This window comes from Oncorhynchus masou, chromosome 28 (assembly GCF_036934945.1).
Source record: "Oncorhynchus masou masou isolate Uvic2021 chromosome 28, UVic_Omas_1.1, whole genome shotgun sequence".
NCBI lineage: Eukaryota > Metazoa > Chordata > Actinopteri > Salmoniformes > Salmonidae > Oncorhynchus > Oncorhynchus masou.
In genome coordinates, this window is record NC_088239.1 from 43,897,441 (window position 1) to 43,920,276 (window position 22,836).

General features: G+C 45.5%; 1 protein-coding gene across 2 annotated transcripts in view; it reads left to right on the top strand.

The window, feature by feature from the left end:
- Positions 1-21,056, top strand: part of LOC135517633 (ADP-ribosylation factor-like protein 15) — a 65,791-nt gene extending 44,735 nt beyond the window's left edge. For both annotated transcript variants that reach the window (XM_064942123.1, XM_064942124.1), the window contains one exon: positions 18,497-21,056. In XM_064942123.1, the coding sequence (XP_064798195.1) occupies positions 18,497-18,649 (153 nt within the window). In that variant the 3' untranslated portion in view covers positions 18,650-21,056. The remainder of the gene's footprint in view (positions 1-18,496) is intronic.
- The last annotated feature ends 1,780 nt before the right edge of the window (positions 21,057-22,836 follow it).

Below are 22,836 nucleotides of genomic sequence, written 5' to 3' on the forward strand. Positions count from 1 at the left end.
CCAACTTTATTGTGCTTTCTCTATAGAAGTGCACAGTATGTATCCTGCGGTTCAGCTGGACTCGGCTCAGTGCAGTCAGCCAAATGTATGGTGCAAAAATGTGCGACTCACTTGCATGAAATACAATTCCCCTATTCTACCGTTCCTGTGAGTTGATACTTTTCTTCCGAAATACTGCCATCAAATATTTCACCTTTGCAATTCACACACCTCTGGGATGCGGGCAGTAACGGATTGAGTATCCATCCGATACATTAGAAACGATGGGGATGTGTGTGTGCATGTGTGTGTTTGCGTGGGTGTGTGTATGTTTGTATGGTGTGAGTGTGTGTGTGCGTGCATGTACTTGTGTGTGTACATGATGAGCGAGGATGTGGGGGCCAGTGGCCTGTTCCATGTGATACTTAAGGGGGATAATGATGATGGATTATCTGGCTGGCTCGGAACACGTTGACTTGGAACGACCATTTGATAATGTGTTTTTGTTCCAACAGTACTCCCTGCTGTGTTTTGGGCAGTAATATTGTATTGTTTAGCGCTGCTTTGGTTGCCTGACAGGCAAGGCAAGCGCTTCATTGAATTATGGTCCTCTTGGTTGACTTTTGTAACTTGATTTGTTGTAGCGAAACATTTGTTCAGCATTAGAGGTCAAATGAGCTTGAGTCAGCTTTCTTTCACTACCTGTCTTTGTTCTGGGAACATCAAAGCCCATAACAGTTTGACGACTAGTAGTTATGTATGGGGAATGTAGTCTGTAGGTTTTGATGTATGCTGTAGGTTAAGCTATAGAGAGGGTTTCACTCGGTCCGGGGCCTCATTCTGCCTCCTTCTAGCAGGTAGGATAGCCTTTGTCCAGGGGTAGCCTATAGTCTAAAGTGTGTGTAGCCTCTAGTGTAGCCTCATCCTTGACCAGGTGAAAGCCAGTCTTATGATGAGCCTTCACCTGTGTGATCTTGCTTTAAAAGGCTGCATCATGAGACACATCAAGAGCATTATCCCAGACACCCTGGACCCACTCCAGTTTCGCATACCGCCCCAACAGATTCACAGATGAAGCAATCTCAATTGCACTTCACACTTCCCTCTCCCAACTGGACAATAAATGAAATAACTATGTGAGAATGATGTTCATAGACTACAGCTCAGCGTTCAACACCATAGTCCCCTCCCAAGCTCATCACAAGCAAGGGACCCTGGGACTGGACACCTCCCTCTGCAACTGGATCCTGGACTTCCTGATGTGCCGGCCCCAGGTGGTCAGGGTAGGCAACAACACCTCTGCCACGTTGACCTTCAACATGGGGGCACCTCAAGGATGTGTGCTTAGTCCCCTCCTGTACTCCTTGTTCACCTACGACTCCATGGCCACGCACGACTGCAACACCATCATCAAGTTTGCTGACAACACAATGGTGGTAGGCCTGATCACCGACAGCGATGAGACAACCAATAGGGAGGAGGTCAGAGACCTGGAAGTGAGGTGCCAGAATAACAACCTCTCCCTCAACATCAGCAAGACAAAGGAGCTGATTGTGGACTACAGGAAAGAGGGCCAAGAACGCCCCCGTCCACATCAATGGGGCAGTAGTGAAGCTGGTTGATAGCTTCAGGTTCCTTGGTGTCCACAAGGACTTAACATGATCACACACCCACACAGTCGTGAAGAGGACACGACACTGCCTCTTGCTCCTCAAGAGGCTGAAAAAAATTGTTGACTGGCTGTATCATCGCTTGGTGTGGCAAATGCACCGCTCCCTACCGCAAAGTGCTAAGGAGGGTGGTGTGGGCATCCCAGGATATCACGGGGGCCGAGCTCCCTGCCATCAACGACCACTATATCAGGCGGTATCAGATGAAGGCTCGAAAAATTGCCAAAGACTTCAGCCACCCAAGCCATAGACTGGTCACTCGGCTACCGCCCGGCAAACGGTACTGGGGAATCGCCACTCAGACCAACAGGCTCCTGGACAGCTTCTACCCCCAAGCCATAAGACTGCTGAAGAGCCATAAAACTGCTAAATAGTTCATTAAATGGTTATTGGGACTATCTGCATTGGCCTTATCTTGCACTGACTCACATACTAGACTATATACACTGAGTGTACAAAACATGGTGTGGGGGTGCTTTGCTGATGACACTTTTGGTGATTTATTTAGAATTCAAGGGACACTTAACCATCATGGCTAACACAGCATTCTGCAGCGATACGCCAGCGATACGGAAGCAGCCAACAAGTGCTCAGCATATATGGGAACACACCTAATCTTGAATGAGTAAGTTTGTCCAAAACTTTTGACAGGTACTATAAAATATATATATACACACGCACTACCGTTCAAAAGTTTGGGGTCACTTAGAAATATCCTTGTTTTTGAAAGAAATAGAATGTAGACATTGTTCATGTTGTAAATGATTATTGTAGCTGGAAACTGCTGATATTTAATGGAATATCTCATTTGGTGTACAGAGGCCCATTATCAGCAACAATCACTGTTCCAATGGCACGTTGTGTTAGTTAATCCAAGTTTATCATTTTAAAAAGGCTAATTGATCATTAGAAAACCATTTTGCAATTATGTTCGCACAGCTGAAACTGTTGTTCTGATTGAAGAAGCAATAAAACTCTCCTTCAGACTCGTTGAGTATCTGGAACATCAGCATTTGTGGGTTTGATTACAGGCTCAAAATGGCCAGAAACAAAGACCTTCCTTCTAAAACTCGTCAGTCTATTCTTGTTCTGAGAAATGAAAGCTATTCAATGCAAGAAATTGCCAAGAAACTCAAGATCTCGTATAACACTGTGTACTACTCCCTTCACAGAACAGCTCAAACTGGCTCTAACCAGAATAGAAAGAGTGGAAGGCCCGGTGCACAACTGACCAAGAGGACAAGTACATTAGTGTCTACACCTCACAAGTCCTCAACTGGCAGATTCATTAAATAGTACCCGCAAAACACCAGTCTCAACGTCAAATATCTATTTTCTACATGGTAGAATTAATAGTGAAAATTATGAAATATGGAATCATGTAGTAACCAAAAAAAGTGTTAAACAAATCAAAATATATTTTATATTTTACAATCTTCAAAGTGGCCCCCCTTTGCCTTGACAGCTTTGCACATTCTTGGTATTCTCTCAACCAGCTTCACCTGGACTGCTTTTCCAACAGTCTTGAAGGAGTTCCCACATATGTTGAGCACTTGTTGGCTGCTTTTCCTTCGCTCTGCGGTCAAACTCATTCCAAGCCATCTCAATTGGGTTGAGGTCGGGTGATTGTGGAGGCCAGGTCATCTGATGGCCAGGTCATCACTCTCCAGCTTGGTCAAATAGCCCTTACACAGCCTGGATGTGTGTTGGGTAATTGTCCTGTTGAAAACAAATTATAGTCCTAAGTGAAAACCAGATGGGATGGCGTATCGCTGCAGAATGCTGTGGTAGCCATGCTGGTTAAGTGTGCCTTGAATTCTAAATAAATCACAGACAGTGTCACCATCAAAGCACCATCACACCACCTCCTTCATGCTTCACGGTGGGAACCACACATGCAGAGATCATCCATTCACCTACTCTGCGTCTCACAAAGACACGGCGGTTGGAAGCAAAAGTCTCATTTGGACTTTCCACTGATCTAATGTCCATTGCTCATGTTTCTTGGCCCAAGCAAGTCACTTCTTCTTATTGGTGTCCTTTAGTCATAGTTTCTTTGCAGCAATTCGACCATGAAGGCCAGATTCACGCAGTCTCCTCTAAACATGTTGAAATGTCTGTTTCTTGAACTATTAGGAGCATTTATTTGGGCTGCAATTTCTGAGGCTGGTAAATCTAATGGATGTATCCTCTGCAGCAGAGGTAACTCTGGGTTTTCCTTTCTGTGGCTGTAACAAAGACGCTGTGAGTTGAGGCAGGTGAAACGTTTGTTGTTTTACTAAACATGGAACGAGAACATAACAGTATCATCTACGCGTAAACACATGAACAATACTGACTGGAGAAAGACTACAGGGGAGGTAATAAGTGAGGTAATGGAGTCCAGGTGTGCCTAATGATGATGTGCAGGTAACGCGTAATGATTGATGATCGCGTAATCACTTCTCAGTTCCTATGCTTCCTGGCTGATGTTTTGGTCACTTTTGAATGCTGGCGGTGCTTTCACTCTAGTGGTAGCATGAGACGGAGTCTACAACCCACACAAGTGGCTCAGGTAGTGCAGCTCATCCAGGATGACACGAGCTGTGGCAATAAGGTTTGATGTGTCTGTCAGTGTAGTGTCCAGAGCATGGAGGCGCTACCAGGAGACAGGCCAGTATATTAGGAGACGTGGAGGAGGCCGTAGGACGGTAACAACCCAGCAGCAGGACCGCTACTCCGCCTTTGTCCAAGGAGGAGCAGGAGGAGCACTGCCAGAGCCCTGAAAAATGACCTCCAGCAGGTCACATATGTGCAAGTGTCTGCTCAAATGGTCAGAAACAGACTCCATGAGGGTGGTATGAGGGCCCGACGTCCACAGGTGGGGGTTGTGCTTACAGCCCAACACCGTGCAGGACGTTTGGCATTTGCCAGAGAACACCAAGATTGGCAAATTCGCCACTGGCGCCCTGTGCTCTTCACAGATGAAAGCAGATTCACACTGAGCACGTGACAGATTTGACAGTGTCTGGAGACACGGTGGAGAACGTTCTGCTGCCTGCAACATCCTCCAGCATGACCGGTTTGGCGGTGGGTCAGTCATGGTGTGGGATGGCATTTCTTTGGGGGGCCACACAGCCCTCTATGTGCTCGCCAGAGGTAGCCTGACTGCCATTAGGTACCGAGATGAGATCCTCAGACTCCTTGTGATACCATATGCTGGTGTGGTTGGCTCTGGGTTCCTCCTAATGCAAGACAATGCTAGACCTCATGTGGCTGGAGTGTGTCAGCAGTTCCTGCAAGAGGAAGGCATTGATGCTATGGACTGGCCCGCTTGTTCCCCAGACCTGAATCCAATTGAGCACACATCTGGGACATCATGTCTCGCTCCATCCACCAACGCCACATTGCACCACAGACTGTCCAGGAGTTGGTGGATGCTTTAGTCCAGGTCTGGGAGGAGATCCCTCAGAGACCCAGGCATTGTCGGGAGGTCATACAGGCACGTGGAGGCCACACAAACTACTGAGCCTCATTTTGACTTGTTTTAAGGACATTACATCAAAGTTGGATCAGCCTGTAGTGTGGCTTTCCACTTTAACTTTGAGTGTGACTCCAAATCCAGACCTCCTGGGTTGATAAATTTGATTTCCATTGATAATTTGTGTGATTTTGTTGTCAGCACATTCAACTATGTAAAGAAAAAAGTATTTAATGAGAATATTTCATTCATTCAGATCTAGGATGTGTTATTTTAGTGTTCCCTTTATTTTTTGAGCAGTGTATTTATGTTAGATCACCACCAAATCCAAAAAAAAACACACAGCTGTTTTTCCCAGCCAAAGATAGTCACAAAAGCAGAATTAGAGATAAAATTAATCACTAACCTTTGATAATCTTCATCAGATGACACTCATATGACATCATGTTACACAATACATTTATGTTTTGTTCGATAATATGCATATTTATATCCAGAAATGACTCCAAAATATCCAGACTAATTACAGAGAGCTACACCAGATAACAGAAATACTCATCATAAACTTTGACGAAAGATACATGTTTTACATATCATTAAAGATACACTGGTTTTTAATGCAACCGCTATGTCATATAAATTTTAAAAAATGTTATGAAGAAAAGCATACCATGCAATAATCTGAGACGGCACTCAGACGTAAATATATTTCTCCGCCATGTTGGAGTCAACAGAAATATGAAATTACATCATAAATATTCCCTTACCTTTGATGATCTTTCATCAGAATGCAGTGCAAGGAATCCTAGTTCTGCAATAAATTGTTGTTTTGTTCCATAATGTCCATTACTAGTGTCTAATTAGCTACTTTTGCTAGCACGTTTAGTTCACATGTCCAAAAGCTGGCGCTGGTCCAGGCGAACTCGCACGAAAACTTCAAAAAGTTATATTCCAGGTCGAATAAACTGGTCAAACAAAGTAGAGAATCAATCTTCAGGATGTTATTATCATATATCCAATAACATTCCAACCGGAGCAATCATTTTTGTCTACTGAGTAATGGAACGCAAGGCGATATAATGACTACTGCGTAACCAGGAACTGGCACTCTGCCAGACCAGTGACTCAAATAGCTGCCATCCGGTCCCACATCACACTAGAGGCTTCATTCCACGTTCTACTGACTGTTGACATCTAGTGGAAGGTGTAGGAAGTACCAACAGATCCATATCTTATTTGGATGTGAATAGGCGATGAGTCAAAAATCAACCAGCCCCAGAATTTCCACTTCCTGTTTGGAAGTTTGCCTGCCCTATGAGTTCTGTTATACTCACAGACATAATTGAAACAGTTGTATAAACTCCAGTGTGTTTTCTATCCAATAGTAATAATAATATGCATATATTAGCATCTGGGACAGAGTAGGAGGCATTTCACTATGGGCCCGCAATTCATCCAAAGTGAAAATGCTGCCCCCTATCCCTAAAAGGCACACCTGTTAATTGAAATGCATTCCAGGTGACTACCTCACGAAGCTGGTTGAGCGAATGCCAAGAGGGTGCAAAGCTGTCATCAAGGCAAAGGGTGGCTACTTTAAAGAACTCAAATATAAATATATTTTGATTTGTTTAATACTTTTTTGGTTGCTACATGATTCCATATGTGTTATTTCATCGTGTTGACGTCTTCAATATAATTCTACATGTAGAAAATAGTACAAATAAAGAAAAACCCATGAAAACCCATGAATTAGCTAACTGGTTGTGTGTGTATCTCACACATCCACATACACTACATGTGCTAACACACATGACACAACACATACAGTGGGTCAAAAAAGTATTTAGTCAGCCACCAAATGTGCAAGTTCTCCCACTTAAAAAGATGAGAGAGGCCTGTAATTTTCTTCATAAGTACACTTCAACTTTGACAGACAAAATGAGAAAAGAAATCCAGAAAATCACATAGGATTTTTAATGAATTTATTTGCAAATTATGGTGGAAAATAAGTATTTGGTCACCTACAAACAAGCAAGATTTCTGGCTCTCACAGACCTGTAACTTCTTCTTTAAGAGGCTCCTCTGTCCTCCACTCGTTACCTGTATTAATGGCACTTGTTTGAACTTGTTATTAGTATAAAACATACCTGTCCACAACCTCAAACAGTCACACTACAAACTCCACTATGGCCAAGACCAAAGAGCTGTCAAAGGACACCAGAAACAAAATTGTAGACCTGCACCAGGCTGGGAAGACTGAATCTGCAATAGGTAAGCAGCTTGGTTTGAAGAAATCAACTGTGGGAGCAATTATTAGGAAATGGAAGAAATACAAGACCACTGATAATCTCCCTTGATCTGGGGCTCCACGCAAGATCTCGCCCCATGGGGTGAAAATGATCACAAGAACGGTGAGCAAAAATCCCAGAACCACACTGGGGGACCTAGTGAATGACCTGCAGAGAGCTGGGACCAAAGTAACAAAGCCTACCATCAGTAACACACTACGCCGCCAGGGACTCAAATCCTGCCGTGCCCCACTGCTTAAGCCAGTACATGTCCAGGCCCGTCTGAAGTTTGCTAGAGAGCATTTGGATGATCCAGAAGAAGATTGGAAGAATGTCATATGGTCAGATGAAACCAAAATATAACTTTTTGGTAAAAACTCAACTCGTCGTGTTCGGAGGACAAAGAATGCTGAGTTGCATCCAAAGAACACCATACCTACTGTGAAGCATGGGGGTGGAAACATCATGCTTTGGGGCTGTTTTTCTGCAAAGGGACCAGGATGACTGATCCGTATAAAGGAAAGGATGAATGGGGCCATGTATCGTGAGATTTTGAGTGAAAACCTCCTTCCATCAGCAAGGGCATTGAAGATGAAACGTGGCTGGGTCTTTCAGCATGACAATGATCCCAAACACACCGCCCGGGCAACGAAGGAGTGGCTTTGTAAGAAGCATTTCAAGGTCCTGGCGTGGCCTAGCCAGTCTCCAGATCTCAACCCCATAGAAAATCTTTGGAAGGAGTTGAAAGTCCGTGTTGCCCAGCAACAGCCCCTAAACATCACTGCTCTAGAGGACATCTGCATGGAGGAATGGGCCAAAATACCAGCAACAGTGTGTGCAAACCTTGTGAAGACTTAGAGTAAACGTTTGACCTCTGTCATTGCCAACAAAGGGTATATAACAAAGTATTGAGAAACTTTTGTTATTGACCAATTACTTATTTTCCACCATAATTTGCAAATAAATTCATTAAAAATCCTACAATGTCCTTTTCTGGATTTTGTTCTTCTCATTTTGTCTGTCATAGTTGAAGTGTAGCTATGATGAAAATTACAGGCCTCTCTCATCTTTTTAAGTGGGAGAACTTGCACACTTGGTGGCTGACTAAATACTTTTTTGCCCCACTGTACACACACACTTTTATAGTCATTATATGCTGCTTTGTTTTATTTTGCCTAGTCACTCTACCCTGCCTTCATGTACATATCTTCCTCAAATACCTCGTACCCCTGCACATTGGTCTGGTACTGGTGCTCCCTGTCTATAGCTTAATTCTTGTGCATGTTATTCCTCATGTGTTTAATATTTTTCTTTGCTTTTTTAATCTGCATTGTTTGGCAAGCGCTCTTAAGAAAGCATTTCACGGTCAAGTCTACATCCGTTGCATGTGACAAATACAATTTGATTTGACCTGTCAAATCTTTTCCAATCAGTGCAAATTATGGTGAAGAGACAAGGAGAGGAAGAAGCTGTAGACTATTGAGATGGAGCCCAGGTCTAAGAGGACTGACGGGGATGGTTTAAGCTAAGGGAAGGAGACAAGGAGAGTAAGCCACTGTGGACTTATGAGATGCGCCCTTAGCAGAACTGACAGGCAGACACAAGCAAGACCCATCTGGATGGAACGCTTGTTGTGGACACTAGGAAGCACTTACCTACGTGTGGCTGCAACCTGCATGGTCTGGGTAACTTGGGCTCTACGGGTGAAAAATAGTTTGTTGGAATTTTCATTTTGATATTACCGCAGATCAGAAACAAATATGATATGCCACAAACTGTGTGCCAGTCTGCACCACGGGCAGTAGGCGTAGCAGGTTGGTATTGGACTCAGAAGGAAAATAATTTGGGTCTGGAATCAACCTGCTCTTGTTCCCTCCTGAAACTCAAGTGGAATGTTCTGGATTCTATATTCCAGTGGGCCAACAACGCTGTGGAGGGAGGCAGACATGGGTTCAAATACTATTTGAAATTGTTCAGATACTTTGTGTGTTTGCTTTAGCCTGCTTGGTGTTCGGTAGGCTGGTTTGGCACTTTTGGGACTTTTCTATTACAGTAGGCAAGCTCAATCGAGCACAGCAAATGTAGAACAAATTATTTTGAATAGTACTTGAACTCCAGTCTGGGGGGAGGGGGACGGTCTGGAGGGGGGGGGGGCAGAGTCTGTGGAGTCTGTTGGACCAGTCTGTGGAGTCTGTTGGACCAGTCTGTGGAGTCTGTTGGACCAGAGTCTGTGGAGTCTGTTGGACCAGTCTGTGGAGTCTGTTGGAATCTGTGTTTGTGTCCTTGTTTGTCCCTGTGTTCAGCAACTCTGACAGACGGCACGCCCTCCGCTCTCCGCTCCGACCACAACGGGCCCGTTTGTTTTCTGCAGAGGGATGGGAATTCACTCAGGCGACGTTGGCATCGATGCCTAATATGGGTGCCAAGGCCAGTGTCTGATCAGCAGAAGTAACACCAAACCACACACACCAAACCACAGCAACAACCCCCGTCCTCCCTCCCTCTGTCTGTTAGGAACCCCCCCCCATCCTTCTCCTATGACACTCCTAGTGTGGGGATGAACCACCATGGATGGTAATACCGCAGGAAGCACACACAGGCACAGTGACACCACTTTCTCTGTCTGAAGCCCAAGACAACAAGGCAAGGCAACATGTCTTGGCAGTCCCTTTATAAAGAATATTTTCACTCATAGCTTTAGGTATAACGTATGCCAATATTTTGGGGTAAGAAAGACAATCACCTCAGCTGCCTCCTCAACGTACTGCTGTGTGCCTGCCTGTGTGTATGCACCCCCCCCCCCCATGCACATCATGAGCACACATGCACGGTCGGTGAGTAAACTTCTGTGCTCTCATCCTCATTATAAAACTAAGGCTTTTGCTCTTTTGATTATTGATGTGCGGTGCCCTTAAGCCTCCACTCTCTCCATAACTAAACCCCCATGGCAGCTGAAACTCTACCCAGCCCAGGCTTGACTATCTGGGGTAATTTACTGCCCACGCCCCCCCTGGTCTGGGGAGACTGCCCTCCCTCTGTGCAGTAATGGGGGTCAATGCCTTTCCTTTAAAATAATCTGCTGGGGTCTCATCCCTCCTCCCCCATCTCCCTTCCTCCTGTCCCTGATCTGGCTGGTCATTTCGAACAATAATAGAATTACTTCAGCTTGAGAGACTAGACAGAGCATCCCTACCCAGCATCTGCACCTAATAGAGTTATGACTGACTGATAGAGACGGATGCCTAGGAAACGCACAGCACGTGGGGGCCGCTAGTAGAGGAAGACCTCGACCAGATCTCTCTCGCGACCTTCTGGTATGTTCTCTGTCCCGAGGTCGCTCGTACCGCAAGTGTAGCGTACCCGAGATGCTCGTATTCCCTTTGATACGTAAAACTGTTGCAGGGGAGTGATTTTCACCTGTAAAGATACAGCGCTAGCCCGATCAGCGTAGGTGTAAATGCACTGCTCAAAGTGAACAGTACCCACGCTTTAGATGTAAAAAGAGAGAGGGGGGGAAAGGGAGAGGAGAAGTAAAAGAACGAGAGAGCTTTTCATTGCGTTCAGGCTCGATCATTTAGACAAAAATAAAATTGGGGGGGGGGCTGTAGATTTTCTTTTCTACTTATTGAAAGATGCGTTTGAGAGGCGGCAGACAAAGGCCATGTTGTGTGTCTCACAGACAGACAGAGGCGGGACTGTGACAGTGGCATGTCCTGGGGTGTGTTACATTCTGTCTGCCCTGGGAGCGGGAGAGCGGCAGAAAGAGAGCGAGAGAGGGGGGAGAAGGAGAGAGGGGGGAAAAAGAGAGTTTAAGGGAGAGCGAGAGAAGGGAAGAGGAGTCCAGACACCATTGTGTGGCGCTCCCATTCTTGGAGAAAGGTCGCCGCGCCAGTCGGTCACACAGAGAGGGCTTGTCATGACTGGCCAGGTCCATGCACGCACGCACACACTGTCTGGTGGCATTGGCCAGGTCTGCTGAACCCACTGGCTCCTTTTGTTGCTGTCCCCAACGCCACCTGTGTTACGTCTACCTTGTAACAGCTAGTACTGTCTAGACTGCTGCTGTCACACAGGCTGGACGTGTGTGTGTGTGTGTGTGTGTGTGTGTGTGTGTGTGTGTGTGTGTGTGTGTGTGTGTGTGTGTGTGTGTGTGTGTGTGTGTGTGTGTGTGTGTGTGTGTGTGTGCCTCTGACATGCATTTACAGACATATACACACACATTACGTATTGGCCTTCACTGTCATTAAAGGATGCAGTCATACATATGTGTGGATACATGGCTGATGTATGCGTCTCGATCGATAATTATATAGGCATTCAAACCAACATCGTGCATAATATTTCCTCCCACCAGGCTTAATGTACCTACATATTGCATACAGCCACTCAAACCAACCGCATTGGGCTAAATGTAAACTTCACCTATTGCAGAGCGACAGTTCCACATTCTTTACCCACGATGCTCGAGTAACAGGAACAACACGGGCCCTCTGTCCCCCCTGTTCCCCTCGACCCTGTCTTCACCGGCCAGACAGCCCCAGACAGCCTGCTGACATCTATCTCACTATGCCGTGTGTGTGTGTGTGTGTGTGTGTGTGCGCGTCTGGCCAGATCCCATTTGGCCAGAGCATGCAGACTAATCACATTAACTGCTAGCTAGACGACTTCTCATGGCAGTAGAGTAGACAACTTTCACCAATAGGTATTTTTATCCAATTAGATTTCCAGGTCTGTATGTCTGAGTGGGGAAGTCTGGTTTTGTGAGTGTGTGTGTTACTGGGTGCACGGCATTGTGTGTGTGTGTGCATGAATCGATGGATGAATTGAATGTGTACATGTGTGTGGTGCTTATATCGATTTAGTCATTTATTAGGATCCCCATTAGCTACTGCTGACGCTGCAGCTACTCTTCCAGGGGTCCACACAAAACATGACATAATAGTTAACATTAATAGACAGGTACATCACAAGGATAGAACTACATGCGTTTATAATTGAGGTCTGCAATAGCTCCTGTGTTCCCAGGGGCCTCTCTGTCTGATGGCCAACCCTGGAGGGAGTGTGTTACTGTGGCTGTGGCATGTGTTCGAGTGGAGGAGCCTCCTCTGTGCCAAGATGTGTGTCTAACTGGACTAGGTTGTGTCCCAAATGCTCCGGTCAAAAGCATTGCATTATATAGGGAATAGGATGCCGTTCGGTACACACCCCTAGACTGTGGCCCCCGACCTATGGAGGCTCCTGCCGCACCCCAATGTTTTTCAGTTGTTCTGGCCCTCTGGCGCTGAAGCCTCTGAGGGCCCTAACCAGCCGGACCCAGTCTACTAAACCGCGTGTGAGTTATGGACTACCTACCCCAGCCCCAGCCACCCACTCCACTCAGCAGCCAAAACTCACACACCAGCCTTGCGTAATGGAGTGGCGTCACTAGGCATGACGTGAAGAGAGATTCATCACACAGATGAATGATGGCACCAGATGGGGCCTTTTATCTCAGGTGGGCTTATGTTGGCCACTGTTGCTCACGGGCTATCACAGCCTCTCAACCCCACTCGCACATAACATTTCACTGCAGACTCTGGCTGCATTCCAAATGGTGTACAGCGCCATATAGGGAATTAGGGGCACCATTCGGGACGTACCCTCAATCTGCCATTTTTTTTTTTTTTTGAAAGGGGAGACTGGGACCGAAGGAATGAGAGAGGAAAAGAGGTAAGTGCTCCTCAGAAGCTTGCCGTTAGATTTGGGACATGGCTCATAAGTGGTGTGCGAGCGCAGCGTTTTATCGACGCATGTGTAGGTACTCGTACATAGTACCTACATACGTGGGCTACCTAGGTTAATACCTCATCCAGGCCTTGTTCTCCGTGCTCTGTGAACATTGTTGTGCGACATGTCTGTAATATGCCATTCGATTTCAATATGGTGCGTACGTAATACACAAGAACGCCAATGTACATACAGAGCAATTTCATGGAACACACACAGGCCGTGTTCGGGAATATTATGTGTGCGTGGCGTCTCTGCCGTTTATAAAATGGGAATCGGGGGTCTTGGCTCAGCGTTGGTTACTGAGCTATGTTTTTACCGCTGAGGAATCCCCAATGCTTGGCCCTCCTACTGCTCCACCATGAAATATTACTCCCTCCACTGCTGTGGGGAAATAGCAGGGATGATCCCAAGGCTTGTTTGTGGAGGTTTTACAGGTCTAACAGGCGGTTTGGGTTTTTGGAACGGTCCGGATTTTCCACCGATTTTATACAAAACTTGAGCTACCCCCAAAAGATCCGACCTTGGTCTGAAATATGAGAGGCACGTCGGGCCATCACAATTGAATCTCACTTTTCAGATGGAGCCGTTGTTGTTGTTTGGCGTGCTGAAGTTATTTTTCTGAGATGTTTTCAGTATTACGGATTTACATGATCTTCCTGGCTACATTCCCCCCAATCAGTGAGATATTTAGTCAAATATTGCATGTAACTGTGGCTGTCATCAGCCTCCACTTAATAAGCGGTCCTGGAAAGGTCTCCCATGACTATGAAAGTTATGTAGAATGTAAGCCATTAAAAAGACATCAGTTTTACCTTGTGTGTGTGTGTAAATCCCCTTCAGATTGATTGGTAGATTTCAGAGTATCTTGGTGTTAAAGTATTGGGTCACCTGTCAATCAATGAGTTGTTTTCTTTGTGAAGCCTTGCGTGGATTTCTTAATTTATGGATGAATAGATGGATGGACAGGGCGGAGAGGGAGGAAGGCAAGGCGGGAGACCTGTGAGGGCTGGAGTCTGGGGCCCTCTCCTTTCCACTGATACTGCTGATGACATGGCATGTTGCCAGCTCCCCAGCCCAGCTCCAGCCTCAGGACCAGATGTTTGCTGTCAGCCCGTTCAGGCGGCTCGTAGTCGTAGCCCCCCTGTAAAATTGAGTTACTGTAAATCTACCAGGGGTGTTTCGCTGCCTCCTCCACATCCCCTCGAGGCCTGTTGGGAAACAGGTCTCCTTTTTTAGAGGGAGGCCCCTGTTTCTACACAGGGGGTTATACAGGAGTCACTCAGCAGCACCCTATGGTACCAATAGGGTCTGTCAAAGTGTTTTAAGAGGTCAAATCCTTGATTTCTCCTGTCTTTGATTCCTCACCTCCCTCTCAAGGCGCATTGGAGGAAAGGCTTAAACAGAGCTTAAACAGTCAGTCAGCACCCTGTTTCATACCTATACCCATATAAAATCTACCGTACTCTCTGAGCAGAACAGGAAGTTACTAGCTACTTCAGGGTCATTTTTAGTAGGGCACAAGGAAAACAAAACAAGCATTTCTTATGGAACAGCTTTAGGTAATACCTTCCTGTGTCAAAACATTTTGTCTACTGGACATGACCCAGTTGTCATCCAGATGCAGGTCTGGATTTGCGCATTTGTTCCTCACCACGGGAGGAACAATCATGTTTTGGAAGAGTTTAGTTTTCTTTCCTCAAATGAACTCTTACCACTTTGATCATTATGGTTAAAGCACGTGGCCCTTCCTCAGGCTAACACCATCTTACTGTGGTTTCAGCTCCCAGCCTCCCACCGTTTTTCAACAGACTTGATCTTGATCAGATTAGATCTCGTCAGCCCTGGAAACACATATCCTATTGATCCCAGCTTTGAGCGGGTTCTTCTAGGGCTGTGTGACGTATAGGTCACACCACCACAGTCCGTAGAGTCAAACAATAGAAATATAATGAATAGAAAAGGAGTCCCCATTCAAGTCGACGATGGCATAATGGGTGGACTGGTGGACATTGGGATTGTACCCATAGAAGCAAAGCAGGAAGTAACATCGGGAAGTGTACACATCAGTCTGTGCTGTGATTTGTTGAATCGACTCATCTGACATTACAGCAAGTACATTCCATTGCATGAGCCACATCAGTTAGCAAAATGTTAATTAACATTCTACAGTACCATGGTAATCCAGCATCAGTTGCTGGAACATTCTGCATTACCATGGAAAATATTGCATCACAATTCAAGGCAGCCATTGCGAGTGTACCCATGAGTTTACCGGTCAAATTGCCAGGGTTAGAGGTTCCAAGCCCGTTCTAATCATTCTATTTCTATGCCTTCAACCCTTTATCTGCTGTTCACACTGAATGACCTTCCCACATCCACTTCATCTTATTAGCCTCGCACCCTAAACTTGCCGTGTGTCAGCTAGCTCCGCCTACATCTAAGTCAGGCTAAGCGAAGCGTGCCAGCTTGCCCATCATGACCCTGCTGAGACGTCAAGCAGAGAGAAACTCATGTACCTGACAGGTAACTTTGTTCCCAGGCTAATTGTCTGGTGCACAAGACTAGCTGATAGGTAAACCCCAGTCTGTAAAGAGAAACCTTCTGGTCTTACTGATTTGTCCCACCAACATCTCTCCTCCGGCTTGTTAGCAAAGTCTTGCGTTAGCTAGCTCAGCCTACACGTGGGCTAAGTTGGGCCAAGCGAGGCTACCAGCTTGACCCATCTTGACCCCGTTGAGATGTCCGGCAAAGGGAGACTTGTGAATGGGAAGGTTTCTGCTGTGTCAGCATTTTCCACCAGACAGTGGATTGTTGTACTGTATCAGGCTCGCCTTGAACCCCTCTGACCCCTAACCTCTCTTAACCTAGCCTTCATCGACCTGTTGCTTTCTCCATGTTGAATTTCATCAACATTCTTCCCACTGTTACACACACACACAGTACACACACACAGTACACACACACAGTACACACACACACACAGTACACACACACAGTACACACACACAAAAATAAAAACAATAGACAAAAGCTGCGGCTCCTTCTAAGCCTGTTCTCTCTCTCGCTCTCGCTCTCGCTCTCTCTCGCTCTCGGAGGAGGAGGATTGTGTAATTTCATAGCAGCGAGCGATGAAGTCCCAGACAGGGAAATCTTAATCAGCATTCTTGGCATGCTATGGGAGCTTTGGCTCAAAGGATGTTTTGTTTGATTATTTATTTATTCTCTTTCTCTCTGCTCTGAAAGGAAAAGGGCAAGAGCAGCTCCGGCACTTTCTGTAGAGCTTTTTACAGCCTGTCAGTGCAGATTCTAGTCTCTCTTGTTCCTGTCGGTTTGGCCATCAGTGCAGTGTGGTGTCCTAGGGTATCCTATGATATCCTCCCTAGTCCTATTCTCTGAATGGGTTTGAACATGATACCCCCCCCTCCTCCTCAGTCTGCACAGAGAAGAGGAAGTTGTCCCTACTGACTGGCACTGACAGACACACAGGCACACACAGCCAAACACTGGACTCTCCTCTTTAAACACAGATGGACAAGAATCTGTTGGGAAAGTTCACCGTTAAGACTCTGTTTACTCAAATAGTTTTATTTATTTGACCTAATTTCCTATTCTTTTTATCCAAGTGCTGAGTCATGTTCCTTAGGCACAACGGAGCAAAACATTTTTCCGTGAACCCCCCCCCCCCCCCCCGAAAACCAGCATTGAGCAGCACCTCGTTTCGCTCCGTTTCTAACCGTTTTCTTGCCCTACTTACCACGACCCTGCTATAGTATCCACTATCCAGGCCAGTTGTATTCCAAATGTGAAAAATGACTCCTCCGAGTACTGGCCTGGCACTCGGGTGAGGCTTTGCCAGGTATTTATTCTTGGCCTGTGCGGGGTCAAGATTCTCCAGACACTACTCTGCTCTCTCAGATCATTATTACCCGGAGAGGGCAACAAGTAGCATTCCGTCACCACATTGTCTGATGACCAGGAGACCAGCATGGCCTTACATCACCTTGGTAATAAACTCTCACTGAAACAGTCTGATGCCCTACTTAATGGCTATAGAAATATAATGATATTTATATGGTTATGGCCTGGTTGGCCATGCCTCATCTCCCCCCCCCCCCTCTGGTTGTAAACCACCACAGAGACTGATCACTATGGCCTTAGGCTTACGGATTCATATATAAGTGGTCCTCTATATGTGGTTCCCATATATTCCTGGGATGCCTGGTACCAAGTAGTAAACCTTCCCAGAAACGGTCTGCTATGATGGCTTGACCACCTATCAATGCGAGTCAAGTGTTTGCGCAGAAGTTTTTAAAGTGTCAAATGAATCGTAGCCGTGTTTTATGTTGGGGTTTTTTTTCTCCACATTTTTGACATAGCTGGACACTGTTCTTGTTTTCAAAAATTGTGTGTATTTCAGCTCAACTGGGAGTCAGCGGAAACCACAAGGGTAACCGTTCTCCCATTTGATTCCTGGATTGATTGTTATTGTTTTGCTCGCGTGCAGACTTTCAACATGGGACCCGCTTCCATGGTTGGACGTAGTTGTATTGCTTAATTTCTTTAGGCACTCTTTTTAAGTACAACTTTGGCCTAGTTTGTGGTCTCCACTTGGCTCTTGTTAGATGGAATGCAAAAGCTTTTGGCAGATATTGGTGTAATTACATGGGAATGAAAACTATTTATTCAAAATCAGCTATCTTATACTATGCCGTACACCCGCGCATCAAGAAGGAAATACCAAATGAGATAATGTTACAGATATTTATTCACTGTTATGTGTTTTTCAATGTGTCCAAACCGCTGAGCTCTCACTCTCTCTGTCTCTCTCTCTGTCTCTCTCTCTCTCTCTCTCTCTCTCTCTCTCTCTCTCTCTCTGTGTCTCTCTGTCTCTCTCTCTCTCTCTCTCTCTCTCTGTCTCTCTCTCTCTGTCTCTCTCTCTCTCTCTCTCTCTCTCTCTCTCTCTCTGTCTCTCTATCTGTCTCTCTCTCTCTCTCTCTCTCTCTCTCTCTCTGTCTCTCTGTCTCTCTCTCTGTCTCTCTCTCTCTCTCTGTCTCTCTGTCTCTCTCTCTGTCTCTCTCTCTGTCTCTCTCTCTCTCTCTCTGTCTCTCTCTCTCTCTCTCTCTCTGTCTCTGTCTCTCTCTCTCTCTGTCTCTCTCTCTCTGTCTCTTGGTTTCTCCTCTCTCTCTGTCTCTCCTCTCTGTTGGTTTCTCTCTGTTGGTTTCTCTCTCCTCTCTGTCTCTCTCTCTCTCTCTCTCTCTTGTTGAAATGTTACTTGAAATGATGGTGTTAAACCTCTGTCCTCTCTCCTTCTATGTCTGCTTCTCTGCTAGATAAAGAAGTATTTTGAGCTGGAGCCTCTGGCCCGAGGGAAGAGCTGGATTCTAGAGGGCAGCTCAGTGGACAACATTGATGCCGTGAAGCAGAGCTTCACTCAGCTTATTGAGCTGCTGGAGGACAAGGACCAAGACACGGGCAGGATATGAGCCGGGATGTGCACATCTACTAGGAACTACAAATCCCACAGGAACTACAGACTCCACATAACCTGCACATCTACAGGGAACTACAAATCCCAGAAGACCTGCCGAGTACATGAACTACAATCCCCATAGGTCCTGTACATCTACTGGGTACTACGAAACTAACAGGTCCCACAGGACCTGCTGAGCTACAGAGACTACAAATCCCACAGATCTCACAGGACGTGCTGAGCCACAAGAACTACAAACCCTACACGGTCCTGTTAACCATAGGAACTATAAACCCCACGTCAGTCTGTAGTCGGACCGAACAGGAGCAACATCATAGCTACAAAGCCAACGGGATGGCAAACCACAATGGAGCAACCTGATCCCAGAGGAGTCATAGAGCATGGAGTCATTCCCCGCCACCGAGAACCTATGGGCCTCCAGGGTTTTCATGGTGAGAGGAGGAAAAGTCTACTACGGTTTTCTAGCTGCAGAGACCTAGTGGACTGCACGAAAGAAGGACCACATTTCGTGTTGGGAAATACATTACCTCCACTCAAAATAAATATCCCTATTTAAGACTTAGGCAAACACCAGTGAGACACTATCTGCCATGTGTTATTATCATGCTTGTTATTCACTCGTCACTGTTCTTGTGCTCTTGGATGACTGATAGTTGCACATTGCCACGAGACTGTCTGTAGGAAGTGAACACGTCTGCGGGGATCTTCGAGTCACTGGAATAGGCTTCATCTCTGTAGCACATTTCTTACAGAGAACGCATTTCGGCGTGCTTGACAAATACAGTATCGAAAGGGGAGAGATAAGAACGCAAGTGTGGTTTCTCTTCAAATATACACTGAGTGCACAAAACATTAGGAACACCTGCTCTTTCCATGACACGGACTGACCAGGAGAATCCCGGCGAAAGCTATGGTCCCCTTTTATGAATCCACTTCAATTTGTGTGGGCGAAGGAGAGGAGACGGGTTAAATAATGCTTTTTAAGCCTTGAGAAATTTGAGACATGGATTGTGTGCGTGTGCCATTCAGAGGGTGAATGGGCAAGACAAAAGTGCCTTTTGACCTGGGTATGGTAGTAGGTGCCAGGCCCAGTGGTTTGTGTTAAGAACTGCAATGCTGCAGGGTTTTTCACACTCAAACAGTTTCCCATCTATATCAAGAATGATCCACCACCCAAAGGACATCCAGAAAACTTGATACAACTGTGGGAAGCTTAGGAGTCAACATGGGCCGGCATCCCTGACGAATTCAGGCTGCTCTGCGGGCAAAAGGGATTCAACTCGGTATTAGGAAGGTGTTTGTAATATTTTGTACACTCAGTGTATCATGCTCAATAGTGATTTGTCCCACAACGCTTTCTGGTCTGTAACAAATGTTTCTACTTCACTGCCTTAATGTGTTTTAAAGCCAAACCTTTTACAAGTGTCTTCACAAACATGTGTTGGTTAGAACTCTACAGCATCAATTTGCCGGACGCAAGTAGAGGTGAGACGAGGCTTTTAATTCAAACTGAAATGTTCTCCCACTGTTTTCACTGAAATACATATTGTGTAGAATTAACTTTAGATGTTATGTTTTAAGTATTTGAGTAATTTGATAGTCTTGTTACTGAGGGGCAAAGCTCCTGCCCCTCTTGTGTTTTAAGAGAAAGTGCAGTGTGCGATTTGGATGCAGTTTGCACGGCACAGCCAATTCAATTTATATCAGCATGAAGATTTTCAAAGAATAGCACAGAGTCTTCACAGTGGACGGTGTGTTTCGTGTACAGTGACGATGTTGCTACTGTCACTTGAATGTAAGAAAAACACTCCGGTTACCTGAGCGTGTCAACGCCTAACGTTGTCAATTAGTGCCTCAATGCTGTCGACCATTCGTTATCATAACCAATGTTGTCAATCATATGCGACTGCTGTTCCCTGCTGATGACGTCATGTGTTTGGTCGCTCCGCCCCCCGAACCTTTGAGATGACCCACCTGGTTCCCGTGGTTACCAGACCAGCCGTGTGCCACAGGTGTGTATCAAGAGTGCTAGATCTAGGATACCCGGTATATGTTTAGTCTTTGTAGAGCGAAGTATACCAATATCGAAACACGTTGTTGTATTTATAGTAACGTATCGATCAAATGTTTATACCCTGATAGCCAAACTCTTCAAACGGCCTATTTTCTAATTCATTTATATCTATATCAAGATCAATTTGTACATTTTGTTACAGGTGGTTTTGTTATAATCCGCAAGGGCAGGCACGTGTCTGTGTTTATACTGGAAGAAGAAATTGACATTTAGCAGTTTGCTTTACTGGCTTAGTCTATTCTGAAGGTCTACTGTGTATATACATAATTTATGCATAACTCCACTTGGCAACATGGACAATAAAGGCAACAACAACAACAAAAAAGGACATTTGTGTTCACTCCATCAATTATTTCATTGTGTCAGGTTGCAAGGATACCTTAAGTATCAAGAATCAGAGGCATATAGAGAGATATGGCTCTGTCAAGAACTATCTGATACTCTATTTCAGACCCTCTTTTGAATGATGTACTGTAGGTGTACTGTAGTTTGGCTGCAGTTTACCAGATAAAAAAACCAAAAGATCCTAAGAAAGATATTCAAACCTCAAGATGAATTGTATAATTTCATCAATTCTATTTTGTCACCAGATAATTAGTTGTTGTCTTTCTTTGAGCCCTGAAACATAAAGGAAAATATGTGAAGTGATTACTGCTTACGGCTACCCATTGATGTTGATGATGATGTGTCACTGTAAAATGGAGCACCCCAATTCACCCCAGACCTCGAGGAATTTGACATTTTCAAGTACGTTAACATGCAACTTAAATATTAATTGTTATTCTGGAGTCATTGATAGGATGTTTTTAATATTATTCTCTCGATCAGATTTAGTTTAACATTTGAAAAAGCATGATTTTTTTCTATTATTCGGTTGCATTTATTTCTTCCCCTGGACTAGACTGAGCCTCTTGTGAGTAGGAACAAGGAAACCCTCTCCCAGCAGCCTGCTACACTGAGGCCACAAACCCTCTGCCGGCAGCCTGCCACACTGAGGCCACAAACCCTCTCCCCGCAGCCTGCTACACTGAGGCCACAAACCCTCTGCCGGCAGCCTGCTACACTGAGACCACAAACCCTCTCCCTGCAGCCTGCTACACTGAGGCCACAAACCCTCTCCCAGCAGCCTGCTACACTGAGGCCACAAACCCTCTCCCTGCAGCCTGCTACACTGAGGCCACAAACCCTCTCCCAGCAGCCTGCTACACTGAGGCCACAAACCCTCTCCCCGCAGCCTGCTACACTGAGGCCACAAACTCTCTCCCCGCAGCCTGCTACACTGAGGCCACAAACTCTCTCCCCGCAGCCTGCTACACTGAGGCCACAAACGCTCTCCCCGCAGCCTGCTACACTGAGACCACAAACCCTCTGCCAGCAGCCTGCTACACTGAGTCCACAAACCCTCTGACGGCAGCCTGCTACACTGAGGCCACAAACCCTCTGCCGGCAGCCTGCTACACTTAGAGCTATAAGCAAGAGGAACTGCTCATAGTATTTCTCTAATGGTGACTCATTCAGTACAGATTATGGTCAGGGATTACCCCAAGTGTGTGTGTGTGTGTTGTGTACAGTGATGAGTCATACAGTAGACAAGTATACAGTCAGGGCTTACCCCAAACAAATATCTTAATTGTCCTGGCATTCAGATCAAAGAATATAAAAAGATAGAGACATCATATCCAAATAAGGACTTCCTGACAGAAAACTACCCTGTGACATCAACACGGTATTCACTCGGCACGAAACGGAAGAAGATATGTCGAAACGGTTAGGTACTATCTGAACTCTATCCAATAAACACTCATTTTAGTTTTCTGTTGCACAGCGGTTTGCAACATTTTGCTACTATGTGCCCTGTGAATACGACCCATGTTTGTCAAGCTAAACAATGACACGGTACATGTAATAGGGACTTCCTGACAAAAAAACGAACACCTGTGACATCTTGTCTGACACGAGATAAATAGTGGGCTCCGAAATGATTGACAGCCTTGATAAAGATGAGCAAAAATAACTGTGTAAAATAGTTAAATCAATACTGAGCTGTATTTGTATTTAATTATATAATTATGTTATTATTATTTTTTACAATTCTTTAAGGAAAG